Here is a 10,183-nt window from a genome sequence, read left to right on the forward strand (position 1 = left end):
CACCACGTGAGGCGGTACAAAAGGAAGCAAACCGCAAATAGCATCAATATCATTATACTTGCACAGCACAAGATAGAAGAAAGCAACCTCTCAGTTTTTGTTCCTCGTTGTTTTCTACTTTGTTTATATCACTCACTGGATCATCATGTCCTCGTTTGAGTCTAACGTTGAGCTGAGAAGATACAACTCGAATCAGACCAACACGTCCTACCAGCAGCAGCAAAATGGAGCCCCTTCCGACGTTCACGTAAGAAATACTCCAAGCACACAGTAATGTCACTTCTGTATTCATGCATTGTAATAGTAATGTTTGTTTGTATTAAAAATATTAGTTGTAATTGTATCAAGTGTGTATGGGGGTTTAGGGGATCATATTAAAGACCAATTTAGATTCTCCATTACCTCCTTGTTGTACATGTACATGTATGTTACTGTGTTGATTAAATCTTGATTGTGTACATGTACATGTATGTTAGTGTTATTAATTCTCCTTTTGCCCCACCTCTCTCCTCCCCATTCCTTCCTCTTGTTCTTGTCCTTATATTATGGCATTAAACAAGTGCTCAGGATATGTTATGATGTTAGATTAGATTACATGGAGTGTTTGTTAGGGTTTCATAATTTTCATATACTTTGCTATGTTATTCCAACATTACTGTTATGTTTATTCTCTCCCCCCTTTCCCTCTCTAGTCCTTAGGTAAGTGTCATATTAATCTATTTTAGAAATTATTTTTGAATTAACAAGCAGATCCAACATCAGTTGGTACGCCTGTCTACGACAGTGTCCCTGGAGAGAAACAGCGTCCTCCTCCCTTACCAGAGGCCCGTAAGACCACCTCTAATACAATGTACGCAACAAGAGGTGATACACTTCATCCCACTAGCACGATGCTAGAGATGAATCCACCGGAATACTCCAGTGACGGGCTTGAAGCTGAGATTGACTACATGTCTTCTAAGTGTCTGAGGGTCACCTGTCTTTCTATCCTCGTCATGATTAGCTTGTTCCTGGCCATAGTGGCGGTGGTATTGGTCCTTTTGTTATGGTTCGGGGTCTATGGTCCCGCTGCTGAAGCGTGTTCATCATCAGGTACATCAAATTCAAACCAGGCAGTAACAGGAGGAGCTTATACAACCACAATTGTACCCACACCTTCTTCTCCTTCACAATGTCTTTGTCCTAGTAAGTTAATGATCTAATAAGTACATGGTCATACTCTGTTTTGATTAGTCTGCCCAGAGGACAAAAGAATAGGGTTTGCACAGGGATAACTAGAATAACCACAACTCAATGTCATGAGTACTATGTGTTTACATTCCCCCATTATACTTTGTGTTTAGATTCTCTCATTGTATACTAGTGATAGTTTCAATTTGGGTTTATGTACATACTCTGTGGTTTCATGTGCATCCAATATCTTCATGTATGGTGCATATTCATGCATGCTATGCATGTGTTGTTCCACCCCTTTTCTTATGCTTAGCATTCTTTTAGCACATGTAAGGTTTGTGATTCAAGTTGGCTAGTTACAATGAACAGCTGCATGACTGTAGTATCTATACATGTAGTACCTGTGTTGTTTGCTGTCTTAGCAATCTGAAGAATGAGTATTTGTTTGTAGTTTTTGTGGTTTTAGCAATTAACTATTAGTGCTCTTTCCCTGCTTCCTTCCCCCTTTCTTTCTCTCCTCCCCCCCCCTCTCTCTCTCTCTCTCTCTTTTCCAGCTCCTGATTTGTCTCCAATTAAAGCACAAATTGAAGTAAGTTTGTTAGTGTTTACAGTCTCTTTGTTGGTGCATACTTATAAGATGTGAACTGCTAGTATTCATATGTAACAGATAGCAGCTGCTATATATCCCTTAGCTTCCCTGCACTTTGTAATGGTATAACAGCCCAGCACTGTATGTGTAATTGCATGATGGTTCAAATATCCACCATCACACCCACTTCTCTCATTTTAAATATTGATTATGATGCTAGTAATAATAATGCCAGATATGATAGAGTCTTTGAGTATGAGAAGAGATGGAGAGATTCAACCACAAGTTTTGATTACATACATGTATTTCCTTTCTGATGAAACCTTAATGTCAATTCCTTTTATTCCTACCCACTATAAAGCAAGAAGCAGCCAATCTGACAGAGCTAATAAGAGATATTACTTTTGACATCTCTCTCATTGAGCAGAATGTAAGTAATAATGATAATAATATTAATAACCAATACTTAATTCTATTCTCTTCTTTACAGAATAACAATACTGACCGGTCATTAGCCTCTCAGTCTTCATTCATCAGTAGCACAGTCTCCGATATTAACTCAACTTGCTATGAAGCTCTGGCCAACTTGACGGCTCAAAACGTCTCTCTTGCTGGATTGGAATTTGAGGCCGAGCTGAGGAATGTGGGCGTGTATAGCTCATGTATCTATGAGTACCTGTCCAACTGCTCTATGCCTACTGATGTATCCAACTGTACAACTGGATATCATGATGTCATTGTAGATGTGAGTTTTATTATAGTGCTTTATTACATGTACAGCAACGTCAATCTTCATAGACACAAAATGTTGTTGTTGTTATTATTATTATTATTATTATTATTATTATTATTATTATTGTTAGGGCTATTATAATTTGGATCTTGCCTGCCATATTGAAGTTTCAGGAAGTAATGCTTTGCTTTTTGCTCCTCTTACTAACCTAAGAATGACAGCACGTTCGGGAGAGACTATCCAATCGGGTGACTCTGCGTCCGTTAGATTAGCCAAGTCTGAAGTTAGATGCGAGTGTGCTTTGGTGCCTCTCTATAATGGTGCTACAAGGGTTAATGACGTCTATTGTTCGGTGTTTCGTTCCCGATGTCCCGTTACCAGTAACTTTGAGAATGTTATCATCATCACACCATGAAGACAGCACCATAAAACAACCATTACATTATAAACTTATCGTGTGCATGTGTGTTTGTGTGTGTACCTATTATTGATAATTGTAGTTGCTTACGAATTATTCTATCGATTTTATGTATGTTCTCTACCGTTTGTTTTTCAAAATAAATATATATAATAGTATTGACAGCTGCTGAGTTCTCAGAATGATGATCGCTCGATGTGTCAATGAGTGGAATTTCTACTATGACATTATTATGCTTGATGTCTGCCAAACCTCTTCCATTACAGCACTACTTAATAGTTCTATGATAAACCATGTGCATTATTCATTTACAAGCATTGCACCATTGTTCTTTAGTGCATTAATGCAATACTGAGTATCATTACTATTTATAGCATGCTTTACTCATGCATGAAGGTGCAAAACCCTCTAAAAGCTGTGGGCGTAAATAATTATTGTAGGAGGAGGTGCAGCAGACCACGTTTGAACAAGAGATTGAAGAGAAAGAAAGAAGCTCGCAGTTTATTTGTCTGTCTTTGTGATGGTTGGAGATGACATTCTCCTGGAAGAGTTCCAGCCTAGCAGTCTTGTCAATAATCCTACATACGGGAAGACGTTCTTAGCAGGCTACTCTGATGGCTGCTCTTCATCTGATAGCTCTGACTACCTTTCAATATCTGTCAATCCTCACTACCAGTCTGTTACAGAGATGATGGGGAAAGATCATGAGCTAGACGGCGTGCCAATACCTGTGAAGAAGGCTGGAGTGACTGCTTCCGTTAGCTTCGTGGATCCTCCATTACAAAGCGAGGTGCACTCCCCGAGTCTCGCCATTTTGAGTTCTTCTGCACCACAGCCTGTCACTAACCCACAGCAGTTATCACTACGAGACAAGGAAGTGGAGGAAGAAAGCTCTCTTCCAGTGCGTACAGACTCTACCAACAGCACCAATACTGCTGAAGAGATGATCTCTAATCCACAGTACAGCTATGCAACACAGCACACCAGAAGAGCTGTTTGGATCACTTCAGATTACGTCAATTCTCCTCATTTCATTAGAGAGAGACCCACTCACAACTACTTACCTAATCCAATCCAGAGGATAGACGAGGAGGCGGAGGAGTCAGTTATGCAGCAACAAACTGAAGGAGGGAGTAGCACCATTAATTCACAGACCTCAGCTACTCGATTGATTTATCATAAGCGTTTAAGAGATGCGGATTCATCTTATCGTATAAGTAAAGCAAAGTTTGAGTTGCTGCTGGTCATGTTCGCTGTCCTTGCAATCCTGATATCCATCACAACTATATCACTCTCTCTCCTTATTATATTTAAAGGAGAGATGAGGACTCAATCTTCGAACGATGTCAGTACTCTTACCATCACTCAGTCACCTCCTACTACTACTACTGCTTTTAGTGTGAATCCATTGGACAGTTGCCAGTGTACAGGTAAATGTTATGTATATGGTGTTTCAATTGGGGTACCATGGCCAGCCCTTTGTTATTTGTTTATGTAGACCTTTGGCCTCAGCCTGACCAGCTGCATGAAACCATTGTTATGATTAGTACAATAGATTAATTATATTATTTCTCTCTTCTTCCTCTCCCCCCCCCTTTCTTTCCCTCTCCTAATTATAGTAAACCAGACTGATGATTTAAAGGTGTGTCACATGTATTAGTTGTTGAAGCTATTGTTTTAACTTACTTTCTTTGTTTCTTTTCATTGAATAGTTATCAAATTCATATCTATCCCAGCTGCTTTCAATCAAAAACATGATCAACCTGTTGAAGGAAGAGAAGGTAAGGGCCAGCTAGTAATTGCCAGCCATTGTCTCATTGTTGCAAAGTCATTATAATGATATGTCTATGACTCAATTTGTATAAATTCCTTTTAAATGTTGATAGTATTGACAGTAATGGGTTATGTTCATTGACAGTCTACAGCTGCAATTTATTGTTTAAACTGTTCCATCCTACCTTTTAAACAATGTAATTTTTGTCTTTACAGAATATGTCTACTAGTGATGTATTGAAACAGCTCAAGTCTTACATGTATCAGGTTAAGATCATTAATGAATCATTACAGTCATTGATACCTGAGTCTAATAAACCAAGAGTGCCTACACTAAATGGATTGAACCTAACATCATCAATAACTATCAATCATGGTGACTGTGTTGATGAACTGTGGGAGTGTACACCTCACAACACACTTGCTCTTGCTGCTACTAATGGATTAGATTTTGGTGTCTGTACTACAGTTTATTCACCTTATGCTAATGATGTAAGGAATAATTTGAGGTACATTTACATTATTTGTCTTCTCTCTCTATAGACACATGTAGTTGTTGGTGCCTCATGTAACTTGCTTCCAGTACTACCTAAAAGAATGTTCTCAGTTATAGCATTAAAAAGGAATGCTGATAGCAGATATGTATCTGGATTACAGCTGCTAAAGCAATCCACCATTGCTTGCCGTTGTTTCAACTATAATGAGGAACAGGCATATTGTCATGCTTATCTCAAGAAATGTTCTTATCAGCAAAATATACCTCAGAATGGCAGCCTCTCTATTTCCTTATAGCACATGCGAATGTAGAGGTTCACATTATCAGGCCACACTTATTTCATTTTTGAAATATCACCTTTACTCTTTCTGTCAGTAGTGACAGGTTTTATGTATTATAATAAAGATCCCACAATATATTAATTATTATCTATCATCATAAAAAGGAGTGCTATTATTGTTACTACTGCTATTGTGTATCTTATTATCGATATAGTTTCTGGTGATTTTGTTTTAATTTTTAATAATGGATAATTCGTTGAAGAATTTAACTAATTATGGATAGAGCCATAATATAACTATGATAGAGCTAACATACATACCTGTGGTTTTACATTAGCAATACTCATGAGAGTATTGTACCACTGGTTATTAATAGTTAGTAAAAACCAGAATGGCTGCTCACGTGACTTCTAATGTAGATAGTACAGTGCAGCCATAGCGGATTAGGAATCGCACGGTTTTAGCTCTGAGGTCTCGGTTTTGTGTTTCTTGATCCTGCTCGTTCAGTTTCTGAATCCCAAGGCTATCAAAAAGTCTTCCTGATAGGTAAATGATCTTGGACGCTTATTAGATGAGTGAGATTCGTTATGATAACTGTAAATTAATGGTGCGATCGAAGCCTCATTGTTCTGTAAACTGAAAGCATTGTCATAATGACATGTAGTGTGGTGTATTATGTTGTTGTTGTTAAAGTTCGATTTACTATTATTATTAACATTATTATTATTATGTAAACATTGATAAAAGCTTGCAGTAATGAAGAGATGCAGTAGACCACGACAAGCAATCTGAAGTATGTAGAGTAGATTCGTTGGTGAGAAAATGTTGGGAAATAGCTAAAATTATTATAACCCTTGTAACGATAATCATCAATGCATTGATAGCTATAGGTGTATGTTTATTTATTTGTTATTATTTACAAAATATTATGGTAAACTCTACATGATCGAATTATCCAGCCCATGATTATTGTTAAGTTAATAATACCACAATTCTTGGATTAATAATTTATTTAGTGGGGACAGTCGATGTGTATCAGTATTGTCCCTCTGTGCCCTTTAGTGCTATATATCAATTGATATCATATTCCCCTATAGACACAGTTTATACATGTTCATGTCACATGTACTATGAATATTATTATCTCTATTGTTATACTGTGTTTTGTATTGAAATATGATGTTCAAGTGCATCAAATGTTAAAGTACATCAAAACCTGTTTTAAACCTGTTTCGATTTTCCTTATAAGGTCAAAATAGCAAGCCTTATTTTGCTGAGATAAGTCCATCATTTTACTCTATCTCTTTCCTCCTCTTTAATTTCCCCCTTATATAGTTCTTACAATGGAATCTCCTGCCACACAGACTCAATACCAGTCCCTCACTAGTAGACCAGCTCAAAGCGAATATGATACAGTCAGTAAAGAGCAATCAATGCCTCCAGTCTCTCGTCAACACTCTGTACAAAGAGAGGATACGCCCCATACTGAATATGACGTGATAAATGGAACTCCAGATTTAGAATATGACACTATCCCTCAGCCCTTCCCTCTCTCTCAGACAGTGACCACTAATAATGCCTTATATGGTACACGTGGTTCTATTAATAGCATGAAGCATCCTACTCTTAAAACTGGAGATAGGTCCTATCAGTTGTCTCCTGTCCCGGAGTCATTGTTCTCTTTACAAAATGATGATGAGAGCTGCTGTTCAAAGTGTTCATCTGATGCAGTTTTGTGTGTATTTTCACTGCTCACGATTTTGCTTTCATGTTAGCTATATACCATAATATAGTGTTTTTTATTTCAGACAAATAGTCATTTTTGTAAACTATTGTCCTCCTTATCTGAGATTTTCCTCACTTTCACTCTTCTATTCTTTTTATAGGTATAACGATATCACTTGTATTATTGATAGGATTCAACGTCATTCAGCTCCAGTCGTCATTGTCATCATCAGCAGTCCTTCCTTTACCAACTGTCAGTGTATCTCCTTCTCAAGGGAGACAGACTGGCCCTCCATTGATTAGTACTACCAGTACTATGAGTTTACCTTCTCCAACACAGATGCCAACATCATCTTGTAACTGTCCATGTAAGTTTAGTCACATATTGTTTGGTAGTTATTCTTTTTGCATATTTTAAATTTCATTCATAGCTCCTGAATATGCAACAGAATTTACCGTAAGCTATTGTTGATTGGTTATATATTATTAAATATGCTTGGTTACTATAGGCAATAATGGAGTCAATATCATTTATAAGTGGAGAAATAAATAAAATGGTACAAAATAAAGTAAGTTCAGTTAAGGCTTTCTATGTATTGTACTCAACTTTTTGCCAGCTCATGAGGTGTGCTTTTAGTATAGAGCTTTGTAGAAAACCCTGATTCAGTGTATTTTTCAAAAATGGCTATGAGAGAATTCTCCATTTTTGGAATTTTTTAAATATTTTATGTTGTGTATCTAGTTTGAGCTGATTCTGATCAAAAATTAAATTTTACGAATTTTTAAAGTTGTTCAACACTGGGCCATAAAGACCATATGCATGCATGGTCTTAAGTCAAATTTTGCAAAAATTGAAAAGGAGAGAATTTTCTATTTTTATATTTTTCTTGACACATATACATATACTCATGTTGTGTAAAAATTTTAAGCTGATTTTGTTTTTACGTTGTTCAAAAAATCTCTTCAAAGTCCTTGTACTATAGTACATATTCTTGGGCCAAATTTCGCCAAAATTGAAAAGGAGAGAATTCTTCATTTTTACAATTTTTCCTGATACATATACATCTTCTAATGTTGCCAAACTGATTCTGACCAAAACTGGTTTTTTTAATGAAATTTTAAAGTTGCTTAAGAATCAGGCTTGAGACAGTGTACTATAATAGTGCAGAAATGGCCAGGAGAGAATTACTTTTTCTAGTTACTAGTTATTTCTAATTCTAATACATGTACATGTTGTCATTGTTGTGTATTAATTAAATTTTTAAAGTTACTCCTTGTCAGCTCATGAAGTGTGCTGTTTAGCTCACTTATTTAGCACATTTTGTGGGAAACCGTGAGTTTGGTATTGTTACTTAATTACTCCTTTTATTATTTTATTTAGAATATGTCTACTAGTGATGTATTGAAACAGCTCAATGATTACATGTATCAGGTTGAGATTATTAATGAATCATTACAGTCATTGATTCCTGAGTCTAATAAACCAAGAATGCCTACACTAACTGGATTAAACCTAACATCAAGTATCAATGTGAACAGAAGTGAAGGATGTACTGTAGAAATTACTCCAGTTTGTACGACATTTTCATCACAATGTGGAAATAGTGGAATACCTTTCATTAAGGTTTTAAAATAGTTTTTGTTAGTTATTTTGTTTTTTGTTTTTGTAGGACAATAAGATAATGGTGGCTTATTCATGTAATGCTACACCAAATTCTAATACTTCTTCTGTTGTCGGAGTTATTAGAAAGCTGTATGATCCAGATCTTCAGTTCCAATGTACTTGTTATGCTATTAGTGGACTGGGGTCTTGTGATACTATCATTCATCGTTGTCCTTATAAAGAAGCAGCTCCAGCTCTGACAGCAACATTTACTGATATTTTTTCAAATTAGTTTATAAATATTATTTTAATGTATGTATCATATAGTCAGTTTATCTATGCAGTTTATCAATTTTCAATTAGTTCATTTATTATTATTAGCCACAGTCATTGTCAAATCTACCATTGTAGCATAGGCAAACTGTGCTTTAATTGCATTAAAATAACTTACTGCACTATTGCACACACAGTTAAAATATCAGTAGTTGAATCACATAATCAGTCACTTTATGTAGCTATGGATTATGAAGTACCAGTATCTATTCAACAAGCTCCAGTGTCTGATTATGAAGTTCCTGTCTCCTCTAATCCTAGCTACTCTGATCATGTACCTCTCTCTACTAATAATAATCAGCTATTAGCTACACCAGTCACTACTAATCCTTCCTATCAACCAGTTAAGAATAAAGTTTATTCTTTTGATTATATATTAATTCACAGGTAGAATTGGAGACTGAGTATTATGATACTTTTGATGCAAATAAGATTTGTACAAAAAGGTTAGAAATAAAATTGAATTCAACTTCACTTTATCAATACATATACTATAGCAACACCTCATATCTACCAGTTGATCTAAAAACTACAACTACTACAGTGAGTCCTTCAGTTCATATTAAAAGGACAAATAAGAGAATAAGATCATATTTCAATGAAGAACTAACCAACTGGGAGTATATACTAGCAGCACTAGCCACATTGACTGTTCTAATTACAGTTACTGCTATTATACTGTCGTCACTACTAATGTCTGGTGTAGCTAATAATTCAAAGTCATCATTTTCTCCCTTTACTACAAAAACATCAAATCATTCAACAAATAACATTGGGAAGGATACATCAGGGTTTAACTGTACCTGCACTAATACTAATAATAATAGTGAGTGTTTGTGTTTATTTATTATCATTATATTTATATACTCTATGTAGATATAAACACTTCAAGTTTAACAGTAAGTACTGTATGTACACCCTGTTCGTAATGGGAATATGTCAGGGATTATGTTAGGAATATACATCATGTACACAGTACACTGTGTAATGGGTAGCTTAGTTGGACACATATATCATATCATATGTTGTGTAATGGGTTCATATGTCATTCAATGTTAT

General features: G+C 35.8%; 4 protein-coding genes across 5 annotated transcripts in view; all 4 read left to right on the forward strand.

Annotated features, from left to right (window-relative positions):
• The first annotated feature begins 50 nt into the window (after positions 1 to 50).
• LOC100632103 (uncharacterized) lies at positions 51 to 3,071 on the forward strand. Of its 2 annotated transcripts, none has more exons than XM_019999751.1 (7): positions 51 to 247; positions 693 to 699; positions 748 to 1,185; positions 1,728 to 1,762; positions 2,124 to 2,192; positions 2,253 to 2,507; positions 2,626 to 3,071. In XM_019999751.1, the coding sequence occupies exons 1-7, from the start codon at positions 146 to 148 to the stop codon at positions 2,908 to 2,910; spliced, it is 1,191 nt and encodes a 396-aa protein (XP_019855310.1). In that variant the 5' UTR covers positions 51 to 145; the 3' UTR covers positions 2,911 to 3,071. The 2 variants fall into 2 exon arrangements, with proteins under 2 accessions (XP_019855310.1, XP_003382989.1); XM_003382941.3 differs by having other exon boundaries at positions 751 to 1,185.
• Positions 3,072 to 3,294: 223 nt separating this feature from the next.
• On the forward strand, positions 3,295 to 5,733 carry LOC109584160 (uncharacterized). The gene is made up of 5 exons (XM_019999770.1): positions 3,295 to 4,343; positions 4,533 to 4,555; positions 4,626 to 4,694; positions 4,903 to 5,178; positions 5,230 to 5,733. Exons 1-5 carry the CDS (start codon positions 3,434 to 3,436, stop codon positions 5,476 to 5,478), a joined length of 1,527 nt encoding a protein of 508 aa, XP_019855329.1. The 5' UTR covers positions 3,295 to 3,433; the 3' UTR covers positions 5,479 to 5,733.
• A 117-nt stretch (positions 5,734 to 5,850) lies between these two features.
• Positions 5,851 to 9,153, forward strand: LOC109584167 (uncharacterized). The gene is made up of 7 exons (XM_019999785.1): positions 5,851 to 6,034; positions 6,799 to 7,233; positions 7,350 to 7,556; positions 7,620 to 7,645; positions 7,698 to 7,757; positions 8,570 to 8,812; positions 8,859 to 9,153. The coding sequence occupies exons 2-7, from the start codon at positions 6,807 to 6,809 to the stop codon at positions 9,081 to 9,083; spliced, it is 1,188 nt and encodes a 395-aa protein (XP_019855344.1). The 5' UTR covers positions 5,851 to 6,034; positions 6,799 to 6,806; the 3' UTR covers positions 9,084 to 9,153.
• The window catches only part of LOC109584162 (uncharacterized), a 7,565-nt gene continuing 6,471 nt past the window's right edge, over positions 9,090 to 10,183 (forward strand). Inside the window, exons 1-3 of the mRNA XM_019999778.1 lie at positions 9,090 to 9,467; positions 9,512 to 9,570; positions 9,622 to 9,693. Coding sequence (XP_019855337.1) covers positions 9,102 to 9,467; positions 9,512 to 9,570; positions 9,622 to 9,693 — 497 coding nt within the window. The 5' untranslated portion in view covers positions 9,090 to 9,101. The remainder of the gene's footprint in view (positions 9,468 to 9,511; positions 9,571 to 9,621; positions 9,694 to 10,183) is intronic.

Source organism: Amphimedon queenslandica, unplaced genomic scaffold (genome assembly GCF_000090795.2).
Source record: "Amphimedon queenslandica unplaced genomic scaffold, v1.1 AMPQUscaffold_13516, whole genome shotgun sequence".
NCBI classification, from domain to species: Eukaryota; Metazoa; Porifera; class Demospongiae; order Haplosclerida; family Niphatidae; genus Amphimedon; species Amphimedon queenslandica.

Excerpts from the sequence above, each read along its gene's own strand:
- LOC100632103 (XM_019999751.1), top strand. The coding sequence starts at position 146 with ATGTCCTCGTTTGAGTCTAACGTTGAGCTGAGAAGATACAACTCGAAT. Across the intron at positions 1,186-1,727 it reads TTCACAATGTCTTTGTCCTA|CTCCTGATTTGTCTCCAATT; the intron begins GTAAGTTAATGA and ends TCTCTTTTCCAG. Across the intron at positions 2,193-2,252 it reads TCTCTCTCATTGAGCAGAAT|AATAACAATACTGACCGGTC; the intron begins GTAAGTAATAAT and ends TCTTCTTTACAG.
- LOC109584160 (XM_019999770.1), top strand. The coding sequence starts at position 3,434 with ATGGTTGGAGATGACATTCTCCTGGAAGAGTTCCAGCCTAGCAGTCTT. Across the intron at positions 4,695-4,902 it reads ACCTGTTGAAGGAAGAGAAG|AATATGTCTACTAGTGATGT; the intron begins GTAAGGGCCAGC and ends TTGTCTTTACAG. Across the intron at positions 5,179-5,229 it reads ATTCACCTTATGCTAATGAT|ACACATGTAGTTGTTGGTGC; the intron begins GTAAGGAATAAT and ends CTCTCTCTATAG.
- LOC109584167 (XM_019999785.1), top strand. The coding sequence starts at position 6,807 with ATGGAATCTCCTGCCACACAGACTCAATACCAGTCCCTCACTAGTAGA. Across the intron at positions 7,646-7,697 it reads AATATGCAACAGAATTTACC|GCAATAATGGAGTCAATATC; the intron begins GTAAGCTATTGT and ends TGGTTACTATAG. Across the intron at positions 7,758-8,569 it reads ATAAAATGGTACAAAATAAA|AATATGTCTACTAGTGATGT; the intron begins GTAAGTTCAGTT and ends TATTTTATTTAG.